The sequence below is a fragment of the Hibiscus syriacus genome, unplaced genomic scaffold (assembly GCF_006381635.1).
Source record: "Hibiscus syriacus cultivar Baekdansim isolate YM2019G1 unplaced genomic scaffold, ASM638163v2 tig00110387_pilon, whole genome shotgun sequence".
Lineage (NCBI taxonomy): Eukaryota > Viridiplantae > Streptophyta > Magnoliopsida > Malvales > Malvaceae > Hibiscus > Hibiscus syriacus.
In genome coordinates, this window is record NW_024062717.1 from 3,022,221 (window position 1) to 3,043,616 (window position 21,396).

The following is a 21,396-nucleotide window of genomic DNA, read 5'->3' on the forward strand; positions in this document are numbered from 1 at the left end:
CATAAGTTGTTTTATATATACACTGCATGGAGCAGTTAGCTCTAACAACCCTAACAACTAAGTAATAACCTCCTAACAACCAGTCACACAACTAGTTCCACGTGCATGACACAGTTACAGCAACAACACTGCTAACTATATTGCTAATATTCTCTTTACTTATTCTCATCTCCTTGATTAAAAAGAATGAACACACATTTTGGATCGAAACTCCTCAAATGTAGCTCGGGAGAGAGGCTTAGTAAATCCATCAACTATTTGATGCATGGGAGGAACATAACTAGCGCATAGTTGATCAGCAATCACCTACTCACAAACAAAATGGACATCAAGATCAACATGCTTGGATTGAGCATGATAAACATGATTGGCGCTCATGGCCACAACACTGGTGTTGTCACACTAGACAACCGGCTCACGACACTGCTGAATGCCAAGATCAGTCAGAAGAGCATTTACACAAGTTATATCAGCAGAAGCATATGCTACACATTTGTATTCTGCCTCCATCGTAGACCGAGAGACTGTACGTTGTTTTTTCGAGCACCATGTAATGAGGCATTTGCCAAGAAACACACCATATCCAGTGATGGAGCGTCGATCATCAATGCTAGCACCCCAATCCGCATTAGCAAATGCAACAATGTTCAATCCAATATCAACAAGTGAGAATAGAAGTCCAAAGTTAAGAGTGAAGGATAAGTATCAAAGTATTATTTTCACTGTAACAAAATGAGCTTCTCGTGGTGCATGCATATATTGATCAACTGGTTTCACACTAAAAGAAATGTCAGGCAGTGTATGACAAACATACAAAAGAGAGCCAACAATAATTTTGTATTCACTAGCATTAAAAAGAAGCTCACTCTCTTCATGAGAGAGTTTAGATGATACTACAGTGTCGTGGCACAACCTGTTGCAGTCGACATCCCTGTCTTCTCTAACAGCTCAAGTATATATATTTTTGACTCAAAACTATTGAACCATCAACATGTTTGACCTCAATTCCAAAGAAAAAACTCAACTCCCCAAGATCCTTAAGCAAAAAATGATCTTGCAATATTAACACAACCTCCTGTATAACAGTGGAAGAATGCCCCGTAATGACTATACCATCCACACACACAAGGATGTAAATATAATCATTGTCAACATGCTTGAGAAATAATGAAGGATCTGCCCGAGATACTATAAACCCCATTTGCAACATGTTATCCTTGAGCTTAACATGCCAATTGCGAGGTACCTGACGAAGACCATAAAGAGCTTTTTGAAGTTTACACACAAGAGGCTTGCCATGTTCATCAAACTTCTTAAACCTAGGAGGTTGTTGCATGTAGACATCCTATCTTAAATCTCCATTGAGAAACTCATTGTTTATATCAACATGCCAAAGCTCTCAACTATTAGAGATAACAATGGCTAGCATTGTGTTAAATATAGAAAAATGAATAATAGGGTTAAACGTATCCATGAAATCATACCTGGGATTTGAGAGAACCCTTTGACAACCAAGTGGGCTTTGTATCGATGAACATATCCATCAGGATTATGTTTAATACGAAAGAGCCATTTGCATCCAACATTAGTCATGCCTTTAGGGAGTCGAACCGGTGTCCAAGTTCCATTTTTTAAGGCATTGTATTCATCATGAACAGCCGCAACCCAGTGAGAAGTCTGGAGTACTGCACATATTGTAGCAGGAATGTCATCATCCACAACACTCGAAAAAAAATTAGGTTTGAAAATCCCACATCGATTACGTCTCATCATAGGATGAACATGAGAGGGAGGAATACTGACATCAGGCTAAAAAGTGGCAATAGTGTATCAGAGTCATCACGAACATCACTAGCCTCTGTACTTGCACCAACAGTTTTCGCAGATGCAACATTTTCTGAAGCAGTAGCATCTACATCATCATAGGTGTATGGAGAGCCACCATCAACCACCTTATTCACAGTAGGTAGAGCAGTTTTATTTGGGGCACCATGTAAAGACTGAAAACATGAATTCTTGAAATCAGTAACTACTCATAAAGACCGAGGAGTTGAAACTGTGTTCGCAACAGAACTCAATGAATCACAAGGCTTTGTTCCTGCAAACGAGAAAACATATTCATTAAATACAACATGGAGAGAAACATATATTCTTCCATCAGGTGCAAAATATTGAAACCCTTTCTGCTGACGGCTAACACCTAGGTAAGTGCAGGCTTGAGACCTAAAGGACAACTTATGATTTTGAAACATCCTTAAGTGAGGAAAATATTGACACCCGAAAACCCTCATCATGGAATAATCCGATTTTTTGTCAAAAAGTTTCTCAAATGGTGACAAGCCTTGTAGAACTTTAGTAGGAAGACGATTGATCAAGTAAACTGCAGAGATAACATCATATGACCAATATTTAATCGGTAGAGATGCCTGAGCTAATAGAACAAGAGCTAGTTCAACAATATGATGATGCTTCCGCTCTACAACACCATTATGCTTGGAGGTATGTGAGCATGTCAGCCGGTGAGTAATTCCTTCTCGGGCCAATACTGGTGATAAGTTCCGAAACTCACCACCCCAGTCTATTTGTAAAGCCTTGATAGTAAGACAAAACTGGTTAGCTACAAGTTTATGAAATAGTTGAAATGTTAACACAGCTTCATCCTTGCATTTCAAAAGATAGATCCAAGTGTGGCGAGTAAATACATTCACAAACGAAATATAAAAACGAAATCCATTAGAAGTCACATGTGGTGGTCCCCACAAATCAGAGTAAACAATATTAAAAGAAGAAGCAACCGTTGTATTCGATTCAGTAAATGGTAGTTTATGACTCTTACCCATATGACATGCAATACATTCTTTATTTACATTGGAATGAACTTGTAACACCCCCAAGTCGTATCTGACCCGGATACGAGTCCGAGATGTCACATTGACTTTTTGAAACAATATTCTTACAAAATAATAGAACATTTGGACTTATATTAAGAAAATATGATAATATATTGTTGAATTATGTTTCATTTTAAAAATTTAAGGCAAAAACGTCTTTATGAACAATAATATACGGTATGAACAGTACTGTGAATAGTAATGAACAGTGCTACAGTGTACCGATACATTGCTACAGTGTACCGATGCACAAAAACATCGAATATAATTTGTGTATCGATGCATTGCTACGGTGTACTGATGCACTGCTACAGTATTGATACAATATTTTCGGCAAAACATGTATAAAACTCTTGAAAATTTAATCTCTCATCACTATAAGTTACCATTTACATAAATACATTTAAAACATTACAAAACTCAATCATATGATTTTACGAAACCGATTAGAACATATCGGATTCAAATCTTTATTTACATTCCAACTACAATCAGTATTACCAAAATACATTCTATTCCATTCTTTTCTGATCTGATCTTTGGAAAGGAGAAACTGACCTGTCTTGTTTAACTTTTATCATTCTTCCTATTCTCGGAACCTACGTGTGAAACAATCACATGCTAAGTCGTTGACTTAGTGAGGCATATAAAACATATAATAAAACCATATAACATTTCACATAACAGAATGCATACATGCATAAATACCATCATTATCTACATCAATATCGTTATCATGATCTTTTTCATTATCATTAACCCAATTAAAACATGTTATCGTACACTTAACCTTTGTAACGTGTCATCTTGTACTTACCAATTGTAACATATCATATAATACATTTCATATAACAAAGCATATACATCACATACAATGTATTTATACTATATCTTTTAATAGCCCATATACTAACCCATTTATACTTTTGATATCTTTTATAGACACATGTACATTATTAATAACTCAAGTTATATGAGTACTTTGAAGTTGTACACACATATGCTGTCACTACAGCTCATATAATAATTTGGCCATATGTCCAGAAGAACATAGGTAAATTGTTCATATGTCCCAAAGAACATAGGTAATCTGTCCATATGTCCCGAAGAACATAGGTAATCTGTAACATATATAATCATGCATTTAACACATAATAACATCTCACATCATGGAAGATGGAAGTTAATTTATTCATTTTATTTGCCCATGGTACACTTGTGAGAACTAAAGATATGTGAGTGCATTGAGGTTGTGCACAAATATGTTGTCACCACAACTCGTATAAATGTTCCGAAGGATCAATCCATAGATTCCGAAGAACCTAGGTAAACAGTCTATATGTCCCGAAGAACATAGGTAAACAGTCCATATGTCCCGAAGAACATAGGTAAACAATCTAATGTCCCGAAGAACATAGGCATGCCAACTATACCACTAACTCTCATATCACATAACTTGGGCATTATCATTTATAACAATTTACATATTCATATAGGCACATAATTCACTTATACGTAGAACATTTCCATATGATTCACATTCACATGTTTCCACTCTTCTGTCACATACCACATGTATGTGTAAACATCTATCTCATATCATATAACACGTGTCACACAAATCATCACATTAATTATATCATTTTACATGTAGTCACATGGTATGTAATCTCATAGTTCATTGTCATATATCACATATCACATAGGTTCATCTCACATAACATGTAATCACCTACTTATTATCTCATAGTTCATGTTATATTTTCATATAGTCACATAATTTATCTCATCTCACATTGGTCATGTTTCATAGCATATATCACATGTGCATATAATCATGTATATCATATCATATAGCTTATTTTCTATGCTCTTATGTTTACACTGATCATGTAACATATATAATAACATATAACACATAAAAGAAATATGCATGTACTCATATACATATAATACTAATCTCAATAATATGCTTGTATTCATGAGTTCTTGCAATCGAATATTGGAAATAAACTTATCGCAAGTCTTATTTCCCTAAAACACCATATACATAATAACATGCACTCACCTTGACACTTTATATATATCCAAATTCACTTCTATGATTTATCTCTTTGGATTGATCCTAACTTTGCAGCCATTTCAGAACTTGCTTGTGCTCGATATCTACACAATCATACATTTTTAATGTAATTATAAGATATCTACACTTATAATTTGATGCTAATAACTTAAACGAATTTAATAGACCCATATTCAGTTTTTCCTTTAGGAGTGTACCGATGCACTATGGGTTCATGGTACCCAAAATAGCTTCGAAATTTTCATGCATCGATACCTGCCGGTGTGTATCGATACACCTTCAAAATTGGTCTTAGTGCATCGGTACCCATTCATAGTGTACCAATGCACCTGTCAATAATAAACTGGTTTCACCTGAAAATTCCACAACTTTTCATTAAATTTCCTCATATAAAGCTCCTTTCATACCATTAAACTCAACTACTATTACTTAAACCAACTTATATCCATATAAACCATCTTTATCTTCCATATCTCATCATGATTCTTAAAATTAAGAATCTTACTAAACTTTCAACTTTGTTATAAATCATTTCTAACTTCATAAATCTCTTATTCTTATGAAGGATAAGTCAAATTTCATCTCAAAGTTCCTTTATAAACTCTTTTTTAGAAATTCTTTTAGAAACCCATTCTCTTTAATCTTTCATAACTTCTCCACCTTTTGATTTTAAGGCAACTTAAGCTTTCCTTAAGCTTAAGTATCACCTAAGGATCAAAACCCAAACTTAAAATCAACAAACAATCAAGAAATCAAAAAACTCACCTTTGCTTGGCTCTCTCTCCTTATCCTTATCCCCACATACATATATATCATTTTTTTATCATTTCCAAGTTAAATGACCATTTTACCCTTTAATTCTTTTAATAATTACTAATAACCCTTCAGGAATTATTTTTAAATAAATCATTGAACTATTCAACTTTTCTACTTTAATCACCAAATTCTAAAGTTTTACAATTTAGTCACTAACCCGTAGTTTGGGATGTTACAAAACTTTAATGCCTAGTTCACTAGCTAATTTTGCTAAGTATCAACAGTTGGGTGACCAAGACGCCTGTACCAGAGTTCATCCAATGAAGTAGGTACTAAGCTAGCATTGGCTTCTGCAACATTGAATTCAAAGGAACTATTATTCATAGCAAATGAATATAAATCTCCATGCTCTTCACCTTGAAGCAACGCATTTCCAGTAGCATCATCACGAACACAACATCGATTGGCATGGAACTCAAGGAAAACATTGTTAACAACACTGCTAATTATATTGCTAATAGTAAGATAACATGAAAGTCTTTTTATTTAAAGAGAAACAAGGGCATCTCAACACTCTCAGTTGATAAAGGAGGTAACCCAACCCTAGTGGCACTGCAGGTGGAGCGATGAAATATCCATGCTCTTAGAGAAACAATTTAGGTTGAATTGGGGAATCTTTGCCTTGGTAGAAGTGATAAGGGACCTTTTTGCTAGGGCAAATACGTCTCGATGATTGTTAAAACACAATGTATGAACTCTTATTGGTAAAACGAAGGAAACTCGTCTTATTGGGTAAATTACATAAGCCTTAAGCTTAGGGTGGAAGAAACTCTTAGCCCTTAAAGAGTCTGCAAGGAGTGAGGTGGCATCTCAATGCTTTTACTATAGAAAATAGGTAAAGATATATTCATGCTAATTAACTGTAATGGAGGCATCTCAACTATTCTGGTTGGATAATGAGGTGATGGTAAAAAAATCCTTTCAATCAAAATATAGTGAAGATAACTCAACATTCTTGGCCAAAGAGGAGCATCTCAACGCTGTTTCTACACAATGAAGACATCCCAGTGCTATGGCTACATAGCGGAGACTATAAATATTTATGGAGGATTAATAGAGAAAAAAGGTCATTGGAAGATTCCAGTGCTTAAGCAGAGAAAGAAGAACTTCAACATTTTTGTGTATTAGAGACAACTCAACATTACACAATAAGTTAAGTGGATATTTTCTTCATACCTTACTGAGTGATAGTTCAGAGAGTTGTTTGGGAGGTTACTCTTGTGATTATAGGTTGTATAGTGATTACTAAAGTTACCTATATAAGAAGTAGTCTAGAGGATAATGATGCAATAGCTCTTCCTGTCACTATATGCTAGATGTTGATTCTATTGTATGACTTGCACGTGCTAGAGAGATCCCTCTTTGTATCTTCACTGATTTCTTTCTACACTACCTCTGGAAACAGGATAACATCGTAGTGATGAGTATCCATGATAGCAATATATGTTTCTTCTTGACCTATATGTTTAACACATTTATTAGCCTTTGCTGTTTAACAACAACACGAGCTAATTTTTCCATGTTATGTGGCTAGTTTATTCACCTTATTTTTTATCCCCAAATGCCACACAATCAAGTTAAGTCGTGCGGGAGCCAGGTTGGGGTAAGCCAAAAGAATGTTCTTTGTAGGAAGAAAACCCAAGATAACATCGTCAACAAATTATAAGTACTCATAGAAAGAGTAAGAAGAATGTGTCAAAGCATCCATGAAGGAAACAAAATATGAATGTGGTTGGGAAATGTTGGTGGAGTGAGGAAGACATGTTGAGGCACATATTCCACTTTGTCCCCCCCTTTTTTTCTTTTCCTCGTTGTATGCTTCTTTGGGACTGAGAGGTTAGCAACTCTTAAAGAGGTTTTATGAATCAAACCTTGTTGTTGCTGGCTAAGCTATTCTAGATGTAGCTGGGTTGCTTGAGGGCTTGGAACTGTGCATGCAAGCTTCACGGTTCTTTCTACAAGTTGTGAAGTTGCGAGAAACTTTGGTAGTACACCAGACGTATACAATTTGCCACTTTTGGTCGGGAAAACTAAGTGTATCATGGGAAATTTTGGAAGACTATGAGGGATAGCACTGGTTACTTTGCTCTTGGGGGTTCATCTTGAGTATTTTTTTCGATCAAGGAAGTAGTTCCACGCTTACCACTCTAATTAATGATGGTAATAATCAAATTGTGATGGATGTATGTGGTTCACTCCTTTTGATTTGGGCGGAGAGCTACAATCGGTAAGTTTACGGCGGATGACCGGGTTAAGATAATTGATAGTGTCCTCTTTCTAGAGAGAAAACCATATGAGGGAGAGAAGTCTCAAAGCACCTTGTCCTTGCACGAGGGATTTTAAAATGATCCTTAGTGTCGGTGTCAGACCTAGAGTCATGATAACTATTCGTCTATTGATAAGGTAGATTAACATAACCGATTGATAATAGATTTAACAATGGTAGATCATGTGAATTTAACCTAAGTCATGTCAAAGATCATGGCTTACCGGAGGACATGGGTCTCTAGAGGCCTATATCAACGAAGGAATTCTTCCGGAGATTTCAGTAGGCTTGGCGAAGGAGTGCCGGTATGGACGTGACTTGCGAAGGGATCCAGAGGGGTACAAATATAATAAATATAATATGGATAAACAACATGTGACTAAGCTTGCTAATTGGTTACTTTCAATTCTTAATATGAATAGAGTACGGAAGGTTCAATTACAAATGATTGGAATGATTGTTGCATTAAACATGATGGGAAGTGGGAAATAGGAAGACTAGATGTAAAGAGATCGTACAAAGTCAGATACCAGTTCCTGAGGCATGTGTTGGAAGGATAATCGATAGAGTAGGAGAAGCAGGTATTGGGGTTATTTTAAGAACTGATGAAGGGAAAGTAATTGCAGGCTGTAAGAAGAATATTAGTGAATTTTGGTTAAGGAGGGTCATGGTGTAGCTGAAGACACTGGAGCAAGGAAGATAGAAGTTGAATCCGATTCACTGAAACTTGTGAAAGCAAGGGTAATTTTCTTTTTTACGAACTCCGAAGGAAGGGTTGTATCTGCACTTCGCTAATAAAAAAGAGTTTGAAACCTATGTCGGTTAAATTCTTTAAAAAGCAGCCTCGAGACTGTAGAGATATCCTCAGCCACACGAAGCAAACCCGCCAAATTTCACCTCCTTTTTAGCTCGAAAACTCAGTCTCTCCATTTTAGACCAACCACTGAAGCAAAGCGGCCATGGCGTCTCACTCCACGCTCTTTATCTCTCCTCAAAGCCTATCCTCCAACTTATCTTCCCTCTTCTTTTACTCCCCAAAGTTCCTCACTTTCCAAACCAAAAAGCTATCGTCACTTTCCTTAACGAACACCACCACAAAGCCAAGACGACTCTCGGTCTCAGCTTCACATTCTCTTCAAGCTCTCATTTTTTACTGTGATGGTGTCATTCTAGAATCCGAACACTTGCACCGCCAAGCTTACAACGATGCTTTCGCTCACTTCAATGTGCGTTGCCCTCCTTCTTCACAACCCCTTAGTTGGGACATTGATTTCTATGACGTGCTACAGAATCTGATTGGTGGTGGCAAACCCAAGATGAGATGGTTCCTTCTTTTCTTCTTTTCTTGCTTTTCTTGCTTTTGATATTTCTGGGTTTCTTTTATTTGTCCTACTTTTTTTGGTTGCTGATGGGTAATGGGTTTAATGGATATTTTTGGTATTTCTGAAGGTATTTCAAGGAGCATGGATGGCCATCCTCTACCATATTTGAAACGCCTTCTGAGAGTGACGAGGAACGAGCCAAGTTAATTGACACTCTTCAGGTATTATTATTATAGTTTGGATGTAGATGTAGTGACTGTCAATGAATCACATCTCGCCATCTGATTAATTTTTTCTACTTCTAGTTTTTATTAATCGACATTGAAATATAGACTCTTATTATCATTATTATCTCAATGTAATGTAGTAGTGATGATTATCATTTCCTTTTGAATTAAGTGAATTTATAAAGTTGGGGGAAACAAGGGTCCAATTAGGCTTTAATCTGGTCTTTGTTTTGGAATTACCTTTTTTTTCTCTATGGAATTCTCTTTATTCAAGAGCTCATGTATGCGGTGCTGTTACATCTTTGTAGGACTGGAAGACTGAAAGGTATAAAGAAATAATCAAATCTGGAACTGTAAGTAAGTAGAAATTACACTTTATTGCATTGCGGTTCTTTTATCCTTCACTTCTCTGATTCTAAAGAGAGTGGTATTGTTTTGATCAGGTGGAGCCTAGACCTGGAGTTTTAAGATTTTTGGATGAGGCCAAGGCTGCTGTAAGATACTACTTGTTTATCATTTTAATTGAGGATCATCTTCATGTTCTTTCAATTTTTCATTCATTCCACAATTGAAGCAATGCAGGCTTTTGTTTCTGTTTTCTCTCTTCTTGTCAACTCATTGAACTACTTCATATTTGGCTGCATTGGATCGTGCAGAATTTCCTCTATTCAGCTCTTTTTGATGCCACTTTCTTTCTCCACTCTTACAGGGTAAAATGCTAGCGGTTTGCTCTGCAGCAACTAAAAGTTCAGTTGTACTTGTCTTGAGAACCTTATCGGAATGGTATGTTCTTGTGGTGATCTGCACCCAACTTGCAAGATATTGTCTGCTTCGACTCACGAATCTCAGAGTATTGTCCCACAAAAGACATCACTTGCGAGGCAAAACTGTGAGAATTTTAGCTGAAAGCAGACAACAACACATTGCAAGTTGGTGCTAGTGTCCACAGTTTTGATTCCATACAATATACATTATTGATCAGCAAATATCCTCACTTCTGTTTCCTTATTATTTTTCCCCATTAATAGGAGCGATTTGGGGGTCTTGATTGCTTCCTTGCCGGTATGTTGAGTACTTCTTCATCTGCTGGTTTGGTTTTTAGATGTGCTTTAGACTTATTTGAATCGAAACATGTATTCAGTTCTTTCACAAGTCAGCATATGCTTCATGATAGATAAATGAGGTGCATTCTCGCTAGAGGAATTCTTCAGTTTTCTTTTAAATAATCAACCAAATTTCAGATGCAATTCTTCTAAATGAATTGAGTTCCCTCTCATGAAATTCTTCTAGACAAGCTAAATAAATAACCTTGATTAAACATGAATTAAACTCCTAAACTTTTCCTGTACATAAAGATATAACCTTATTGGTTGTCTTTTGATCTTTTGTCCCTCTGGTTAGTTTAAGCAAAGGTCGTTGCTGAGATTTTATGGCCCATTTTGATGTCATTTTTTCCCTTTGTTTTTCTTTTATGGTGATCTCTATCCTTAATACTCTTAATCTCATTTCTTTATGCTTTTAGGTGATGATGTGAAGGAGAAGAAGCCAGATCCATTGATATATCTGACATCTGCGAAGGTAACATACTAGAGAATTCTGTATATCCCTTGCTCGTATTTCTCATATTCAGTCTTTGGTTGCTATATCAGAATCTGATTTAGAAATGTTACTATGGCAGAGATTAGGTGTGTCAGAGAAAGATTGCTTGGTGGTAGAGGATAGTGTGATTGGTCTTCAGGTGAAGCTACTATTCTCTGGAAAATCGATACCATGTTAATTTTAGATCGATGACTTCTGAATTTGGTTTAACAGTTGGAACAATCTGCAGTTTATCTTCAATTCATCAGAAATATTCAAATAAATTTTCTTGAGTTTGAGTTACATTCTACACAATTCTTGGCCATAATAAAATGACTCAATTTCATTAATCATAGCCAAATCTGTATCAAATTGATTTTGTTTTTGTACCTTTTTTAATGAAATTGTCTTCAAATCTGGTTTGGAACAAGTGTCTTGACCATGGTTAAAACTTTAAGCAAACTTATTCCATCTGTGCAGGCAGCAACAAAAGCTGGGATGTCATGTGTGATTACCTACACTTCCTCAACTGCTGACCAGGTAAAGTCTAGAAGTGATAATAACAGCCTATGGTACTCCGACTCGTCATTTTTCTTGAAGCATTATCGTCCAATGCGTATCCGAACACATGTATGGGGATATACCTCTCCGAGACCCTCCGATTCCACGGAAAAAACTTGAAAAAAATTGAACATACCCGTGTCGCACAAATACCAACACTAACAAACGTAGTTTGAGTAACATGACTGACAATTTGTAGTTCAATGGTTTGCTCACCGAGTAACTGAGTTCTTTTCCATTTCAATTCAGGATTTTACAGATTCTATAGCAATGATTTGAGTAAAGTGAGGTATGTATGTCGCCATTTCATTTCTGGCTGTTTATATATCTTCCTGCCAACTTTTGTTCTTATTCTTAGGATTTTGATTGTGTACGCAGACTGAGTGACTTGGAGTTACTGCTCCAAAACGTGGTTGCTGCTAATTAATTAAGGGATTCAGCAGTGAACACAAACCTTGGAATTCAAAGGAAGAGCAGCCATTGGTCATATAGAGTTTTCCCTTTTTTCCCTGCTTCGGTTTAAACATTTGTTGTTCTAATCATATAAGTCAGCCATTTATTTACCTTACGTTGCCATAAAAGAGGGGGGGAAATGAAGATTTCAGAGATGGATCATGTATTGTTTATATTCACATGCAGGGCAATTGTAAATGTACAAGAATTATGAAGAGAATAAAAGGGTAGGTAAATAAATAATAGTTCTTTTGTACATCAATTGTAAATAATAGTCCTTTTGTATTGAAGTTAAATAGATGTTCATTTGAACCAAGCCACGTAAAGTTAATTTACAATGAATATAGTAAAGTTAATTTTCAATGGATGTATTTACCCATACTAATAACTTACTGTCAAAAAATATATTAATATAAAAATAATGGATAAAGTATACAAATAGCCCCTGACTTTAGGATATTGTTTTGTCGAGTCTCTCTACTATTTAAAGTTAAAAAATAATCACCTAACTATTCATATGTTCTAAACTTATCATTTTCTGTTAGAAAATTGGCAAGCCGTCTAAGCTAGACGTTAACTTATTGACTGATATATAATAAAATATGATCCCTGAACTATTAGATCTATTTTTTGGGAATTGACTTTTTGTTTACATTATGCCATCATGTCGGTGCTTGAAACATTATATCATCGAGCCAGTGCTTAAAAGCAACGACGATGCCAGTGCTTGAAAGCAACGATGATGCCAGTAGACATCATCACAATATGATTTTATCATATCCCAATTAGCAAGTTAACATCCTACTTAGACGACCTTCAATTTTTTAACAGAAAAGGATGAGTTTAGAACATATGAATAGTCGAGTGACTATTTTATAACTTTTATTAATCGAGGGACTCAACAAAACAATGACCTATAGTCGATGGACCATTTAATAACTTTTAAAAGTCGAGGGACTCAATAATGCAATATCCTATAATTGGTGGAGCATTTGTGTACTTTACCCAAAAACAATTTAGTTTTAATATTATCTTACCTAATTAACTCTCTATACAAAGAAAAGACGAATAAAAATAAAAGATTTCCGACCACAATCCAAGCAAGTTCAATTTATGGTTATGGACACCATCTCTTTAAACTAACGAGGATTGAACATCAGCTAAATTTTGGTTGGTTGTAGCGTCTCGTTCTCTATTATCTATGTTATCTCTTCATCAATAAAAGACAGAAACCTGCCTTGGTTTGGATTGCGAGTTCGACAATAACAGGTGACAGAGACATGCATGAAGACTATCATAATCCGATTATTTTACACCATAATTTCCCTTTGCGTTATTGTTTTTATCCCCTCATGTTCTGTATATGAATGTTACCACAAGTTAGGAAGTGAGATTTCATCATATATACCTTGAAGTTCCACTTCAGTTCATTGCTTATTTGCTCAAAGATGGCTTCAACTGGATCCACTAAATCACATGCAGTATTCCTTCCATTCCCATCACAAGGCCATATTAACCCCATGATGCAACTGGCTAAGCTATTGCACTCAAGAGGCTTCCATATAACCTTTGTCAACTCCGAGTACAACCATAGGCGATTCATCCGGTCTAGAGGTGAAGAAGCCATTAAGGGTCTGCCGGATTTCCGGTTCGAAACCATTCCCGATGGGCTGCCACCTTCTGATTCTGATGCAACTCAGTCCATTCCAGCAGTATGCCATTCACAAAGAACTTGTTTGGCTCCATTCTTGGAACTACTATCTAAGTTGAATTCTTCACCCGAATCGCCCCCCGTTACTTGCATAGTTTATGATGGAATCATGAATTTTGGAACCAAAGCTGCTCAAGTCATTAGGGTGCCTTATGTTGTACTCTGGACTTCTTCACCTGTTAGCCTTCTGGGATATCTTCAGTACAAAGAACTTATTCAAAGAGGCATCGTTCCATTCAAAGGTCACAATAATACAAATTCTAGGTTTTCTTTTCGGTTTGTAACTTAATTTTCTATTTATCTGATGTTATTAATCCTTGCAGATGAAGACTACCTTAGCGATGGAACACTTGAGATGCCGATTGATATCCCTGGTATGCCTATTATGCGCCTCAAGGATATTCCAAGCTTTATAAGAACGACCGATCCCAACGACATCATGTTGAATTTCATCATGGAAGCGTCACAAGAATGCTTAAAATCTTCAATAATCTTAAACACTTTCGATGAGTTCGACAAAGAAGTGCTACGAGTTCTTGCAGACAAATCCCCCAATGTTTACGCAATTGGTCCGCTTGCCTCTCTCAGTAGGAACATTAACACACCCGGAATCCAACACGACCGATTATATTCAAGCCTATGGAAGGAAGACACAAGCTGCATCGAATGGCTTAACACGAAGGAACCCAACTCAGTGGTGTATGTGAATTATGGGAGTATAACAGTGATGTCAAATCATCATCTAAAAGAATTTGCTTGGGGACTCGCAAACAGCAAGTATCCGTTTCTATGGATAGTTAGACCCGACGTCGTAATCGGTGAGTCGGCTGTTTTACCGGAAGAATTCACGGAGGAAATCAAGGGAAGGGGCTTCATCACAAGCTGGTGTCCCCAACAGCAAGTGCTGTCCCACCCAGCGATTGGTCTTTTCTTGACACATTGCGGATGGAATTCTTTGTTGGAAGCTGTTACCGAAGGTGTGCCTTTAATTTGCTGGCCTTTCTTCGCTGATCAACAGACGAATTGTCGATATTCGTGTACCACGTGGGGTATTGCCATGGAAATCAACCCTGACGTAAAGCGTAACGATGTGGAGACACTTGTTAGGGAGATGATGGAAGGTGATAATGGGAAAATGAAAAGGAAAAAGGCCATGAAATGGAAGACTAAAGCTGAAGCTGCCGTAAGTACTGGAGGATATTCCCTTATCAACTTTGATCGAATGATCAAGGAGACCCTACGTCACGGTTGATTCGATCAAGGAGACCCAACTCACGGTTGAGCAGCAAGGTTCGACTACGTTTTCTGAACTTTGAAGTAAATACTTTATTAGAGATTTATTTAATGTATTTATTATAAGGGGTAAACTATACCATTCATCACTCAATTTTACTTTCTCTCCTATTTTACTCACTATACTTTTAAAATTTTCAATTTAATCATTCAACTTTTGTTTTGTTCCTATTTTGGTCACTCTATGATTTCATGGATTATATTATAAATATTTTCATATGATGTGGCATAATTTATTGATATTTTAATGCCACATAAGATTATAATAAAAATAAACAAACTAAAAACCTAAATTATACCCTTGAATTTAAATCCAAACCATAAACCCCAAATTATACCTAAGCCATATACCAAACCTTAAATCCCATATTACAACCCCACCCCACCCTTAGCCTCAACCTCCTGTCGGTGGACGGCGGCTCATCGACGACAGTTTGATTCTTCACCTTTTTTAGTTTCGACTGGAGCCTTTCAATGCTCTCCACCATAGCCTTTTATGACCGCGTTTTAATCCATATTTATCAAACATACACAAGGCTTGATTGGGGCATCACCTTCTTGCACTAGATGAGAATCGTATTTTTGATTTCAATATAATTCACTATGGTAACATGCTTTATTGAAGTGAAGTGTAAAGAAGCAACTCATGCACCGAATAAGAATAGTCGAGGCATTCATGTCAACTGGGCACATGGAATTCGGTGCTACAACACTGTTTTGGACAACAATTTCAATTGGAAATTATGCGAGCATGTTGTTGGTTTCTTTAGTAAACAAATTCAGTGCTGAAATCGATTAATCAAATTGGTTTCCAAATAACAACTAGAACAATGACCGATGAGCCACTGCCCACCGGTAGAAGGATGAGGGTGGGGCATGGTTGTAAATTTGGATTTAGGGTTTGATATATGGTTTAAGTATGATTTGGGGTTTAGGGTTTAGAATTTAGGTTTAAATTTAAGGGTATAATTTGGGTTTTATTTATTTATTTTTATTATAATTTTATGTGGCATTAAAATATTAATAAATAATACGACATCATATGAAAATATTTATAAAATAATCCGTGTCATCATATAGTGACCAAAATATGAGCAAAACAAAAGTCGAGTGGTTAAATTGAAAAAATTAAAAGTACAATAAGTTAAATAGGAGAGAGAATAAAATTGAGTGATGAAATGATGTAGTTTACCCTATTATAAGACACGACATTAATAGTAGTAAAAAGAAAAATTAAATTCTTAAATAAAGTATAATACATGGATAAAATTTATGATTTAACTTATTTGTATTTAGTATATTATTTGTTGTGTTTGTGGATTGACATTTTGATGGTAGATATATGTTTATTTTGAAATCAGAATATTCTCTAATTAATTACTTATTTTAATAATAATATCTATAAAGAAATTTTATTTGTGTCTATTATATTTAAAAATTATGTTATTAACCATTATTCTAAAAATTGTGTATGTATGATTGAATCTTAAATATATCTATATTTTAATCACATCATATATATTTTAACCGCATTTATATATATATATATATATATAATGAGATAATATTAACAGTTTATTTTCACTCACTCAATTATTTTATTATTTTTATTTTAAAAATGATATAATTAAAAATTTTGCACTAATTGTAATATATATATATATATAATAATAATTATTAAAAAAAACTTAGTATTGGTATTTTATAAATTATGATTGAGTTCATCCAATCTACCCAAACAATCAGATTGGTGACCAAAGAAAATTTCTGTTCTTGACCGATCATTCCTGATCTTGTTTGGAATGCAAACAAATAGTACAAACATATTCTCAAAATAAATAAATAAAGGAATTATCAGAAATATGGGATTGCAGACCTGTTCAGATCTAGATTCAATCCAGAATAGGTTTTAAGTGAAGTACGTGATGTTAGACGGAAATTATTAAAAAAATTTAATCAATTAATAATACGTACACACTTTATGCAATTGTTCGAATCCATAATTTCTTAAAAAATAATATTCTTTTTCACTATTAAAATCAGTTGATGAGGTCTAATTGAAACCAAACTTCAATTCAAAGAGTATAGTTTACCATTATACCATAAGTTCAATAATAGTAAAATGATTCAGATCGGCCCAAACGAGATGAAGTAACACATACTCCTAAATTAGAGCATAGCTGACATCATATTGTAGGCAATTTTTTAAGGCTTGTGTAATGTCATCTTCTCAAATGAATTAACTAAATAAAAGTCGAGACTAATATATATATATATATATATATTATATATATATCCTAATAAGCCATGACTAATATATATATATTATCCTAATAAGCCATAGTGCCTATTTAAATTTCCCATGATGCAACTGGCTCAGCTCTTACATTCAAGAGGCTTATTCATATCCTTTGTTAACACCGAGTTCAACCATAGGCGTTTGATCAGGTCCAAAGGGCCAGACTCCGTTAAAGGGCTGCCCGATTTCAGATTCGAAACGATCCCGGATGGACTGCCATCATCCAATAGTGATGCAACACAGGACGTTCGAGCTCTATCTGATTCGACAAGAAAGAATTGCTTGGCACCATTTTTAGAGCTACTGTCTAAGATTAACTCCACGCCCCAACTGCCCAATGCTACTTGCATAGTCTCGGATGGAGTTATGAGGTTTGCTATTGAGGCTGCTCAAGTACTTGGCATACCAGAAGTTCAGTTTTGGACTGCCTAAGCTTGCAGTTTCATGGGATATCTCCACTTCACCGAACTAGTTAAAAGCGGCATATTTCCATTCCAGAGTAAGTACTTTTTTATTTCAAGAATTCAACGTCACATCTATGAAAATTGTCTGGAAAGAAATCAAGATTTGACTCTTTGTGGTGTCAGATGAAACATTTCTCAGCGATGGAACTCTTGATAAACCTATTGACTGGATCCCTGGAATGAGTAACATTCGCCTCAAAGATATGCCAAGCTTTATTAGAGCCAACAATCCATATGATATCTTATTTGATTTCATGGGATCCGAAGTACAAAATTGCCTAAAAGCATCAGCAATCATTTTCAACACATTCGATGAGTTCGAACATGAAGTTTTAAAAGCAATCGCTGCAACATTCCCTCGAATATATACAACAGGACCACTTCATTTGCTCGTCAGGCACATGCCTGACGGCCCATCCAAGTCGATGAACTCAAGCCTATGGAAAGAAGATGCAAAGTGCATAGAATGGCTTAACAAAAGGGAACCCAATTCAGTTGTGTACGTGAACTATGGAAGCATAACTGTGATGTCGGAGAAGCATCTGAAAGAATTTGCATGGGGACTTGCAAAGTGTAAATACCCATATTTATGGGTAGTTAGGCCGGATGTTGTGATGGATGAATCAGCAATTTTGGCAAGAGAATTCATGAAGGAGATAAAGGAAAGGGGTCTCATAACAAGCTGGTGTACCCAACAACAAGTGTTGTCCCACCCAGCGGTTGGCTTTTCTTGACACATTGCGGATGGAATTCTTTAATGGAAGCCGTCACCGAAGGTGTGCCTTTAATATGCTGGCCTTTCTTCGCGGATCAACATACGAATTGTCGGTATTCATGCACCACATGGGGCATGGGCATGGAAATCAACCCCAACGTAAGGGCTGAAGATGTGGAGGCTCTTGTTAAAGAGATGATGGAAGGAGATAATGGTCAAATGATAAGGCGAAAGGCCTTGGACTGGAAGAACAAAGCTGAAGCTGCCGTTTGTTGCGGAGGTTCTTCCCTTACCAACTTCGATAGAATGATGAAGGAGGCCATAAATCACGGATGAGCAGTAAAATAAGATGCATGGAAGCATTGCATATGTGCCTACCCATGTATCTTACACCTGTCCCCTTTGCTTTTGTATGTTTTGAGGTTAATGGGCTTTTTGTGGGAAAGATAAAGATGGATAATGGAAAAAATAAAGAGGAAAGATAAAATATAATTTGTATTTTCTGTTTTTATATTTATTAAAGATTAAATTATTTATTTAGTCATTTTTGTTTGAGTTTTATAAATCTATGGTTATTAAATTCAAAAAACATAAGTTTTGGTCACTTACGTTATTGTTTTATTAAAATTTGATAATTGAGATGACATGACACATTAATAAAAAATTTAATTTTTATTTTAATCTTTAAATTTTAAATAAATTACTAATCATAGATCTTTTGTAAACTTAAAATAGTTCAGGAATAAAATATCAATTTACCCCTTTTTATACCTCTCCACAACTCCATCCATAACTCCATCTTCTCTACAACCATGAACCTTGCAGACTTAAACCCATGCCGCTGACAACCGTTCATCAGTGATCATCACTCCGAACGTCACCTTCAACGAACGAAGAAGTTCAAACCATTGTCAATCGAAGATGAAACACTCTCCATCTCCCCTACTTCATTTATGTCTCGACCGAGACTTCTCTAACCCGAAAGCACCATGCAGTTTTAGAGGAAAAATTTTGTTAAAGTTTTAGAGAAAATTTTTTCAATAAAATAATATTCCATGTAGTATGATGTGTGTTAGTTCTTGCAGTTTCTTAGTGGGAAGGTTAGTATAGGTTTTACTCCAAGGAAGGTATTTTTAAGGGTGAAGATCTTGTTAAGGCTGGTTTTAAATGATATGCTCTTCTAGTGTTTCGATGGTCAAGTCAAGTATGTGGGGAGTGAGTTACTTGGTGAGTCTGCTGGTTTTGTTTTACAGGTTTGGAACAACGCTTTGCTCCTGTCTAGTCTGATGTTGGCATAGTGTTGTTGCAGCTTTGTTTGGGCTTCTCCCTAATTTTTGTGGTGTACTCGTTTTCTCCTAAGATCTAAGAAAGTTTCTAATGAAACCTACAAATCAGGGTTAAACGCTTTTCGATCCATGAAAAAAATCATATTTATTAAGAAAGAAAAACCCATATCTTATAACTTGCTCATAATTTTAAATTACAACCTACCAATAATATTCATAAACTAAAATTTTAGATAACATGAAGGGAACCCCTTAATGTTGTTTCACCTAGCATTCAAGATCGTCAAATCAACTATGGATAGAGTGCCTAGATCCTTTTCTGCTTCTTCATCTACCCACTCAATCACAAGTTGAAAGCATGATGACATTTTGTTAAAACACTGCATTTATTTTTCTTGTTAATTAAGATTGTTGACAAAAGAAAAGAAAATTGCATTAAATGTAAATCCTTACGTTATCTAATAATATCTATAATTATATATCGAAACAAAATGCATGTGGTGCTGTAGAGGATATGTTTTAAGTGGCAAGTGTTTTTTTTTTTATTTCTTTTGGCGGTGGATGATTAGTTGTATCAACGGCATAATTTTATGTTGAGCGGTGAATTTCTAAAATTTTAAGATATGATAAACTTATAAAATTTTAGAGATAAAAAAATATATTAAAAAGATACATAAAAGATTTAAAATATATAATAATTTTAAATTTTTAAAGAACGATTTTAATGGAAAGTTAGAAGAATGAAAGAAAATAGAGGGAGGAGGAGGAATGAAGGAACCGGGGGTTGGTTGTAAAAAAGAAAGTTTTGATTTTTTTTAATAAATTTATCATTATAATATTTTACATGGTCTTTTAGACGTAAATAAATTTATATATAGCATTTATTTGTGTTGTATTTATTTTTTTAATATATTTTAATTATTCTAATATGTTTTTTCATGTATCTTTTCATTTTAATATCCTGTAAATTTATCAGACTTCTCTATTATTAGTAAGCTTATAATTAGGTCAATAGAGTTTAAAAGTGATAATTGAGACATTAAATTAATCATTTGTAATAAGCAGGTCATTATATGGTTAAATATTAAATGAAGGCTAATTTTTTGGGGTAAGTTTAAGTTTTGGTCATTCAATTTCGGTATGCAACTTTACATATTCTAGTAGTTTGGTTTTATTTACATACGATTAAAGTTCAGTCGTTTGATTGAAACAAAACTGAAACTTTGATGACCTAATTTATAAAATTTTTATTTTAATGATCAAAATAGAATCAACTCAATAGTTTAATGACATTAAGAGTAGTTTACCTTAGAACTTTTACTCTGCCTTTAGAATATCTTTGTACTATTTGTTTGGCTCCGGACATGACACGTTTCTCGGACAAACCCAGCACAACTCTAAAACACAAAGACAGAAACAAACGAAAGGGAA

The 21,396-nt window shown here is 35.1% G+C and overlaps 1 protein-coding gene and 2 pseudogenes across 1 annotated transcript; all 3 read left to right on the top strand.

Annotated features, from left to right (window-relative positions):
- Positions 1–9,015: 9,015 nt before the first annotated feature.
- Positions 9,016–12,328, top strand: LOC120122394 (annotated as a pseudogene).
- A 1,232-nt stretch (positions 12,329–13,560) lies between these two features.
- Positions 13,561–15,301, top strand: LOC120122807 (linamarin synthase 2-like). The gene is made up of 2 exons (XM_039141887.1): positions 13,561–14,150; positions 14,232–15,301. The coding sequence occupies exons 1-2, from the start codon at positions 13,646–13,648 to the stop codon at positions 15,158–15,160; spliced, it is 1,434 nt and encodes a 477-aa protein (XP_038997818.1). The 5' UTR covers positions 13,561–13,645; the 3' UTR covers positions 15,161–15,301.
- Positions 15,302–17,563: 2,262 nt separating this feature from the next.
- LOC120122686 lies at positions 17,564–19,015 on the top strand (annotated as a pseudogene).
- The last annotated feature ends 2,381 nt before the right edge of the window (positions 19,016–21,396 follow it).

Coding starts and splice junctions, on each gene's coding strand:
- LOC120122807 (XM_039141887.1), top strand. CDS start 13,646: ATGGCTTCAACTGGATCCACTAAATCACATGCAGTATTCCTTCCATTC. Junction 14,151..14,231: donor AGGCATCGTTCCATTCAAAG/GTCACAATAATA, acceptor TAATCCTTGCAG/ATGAAGACTACCTTAGCGAT.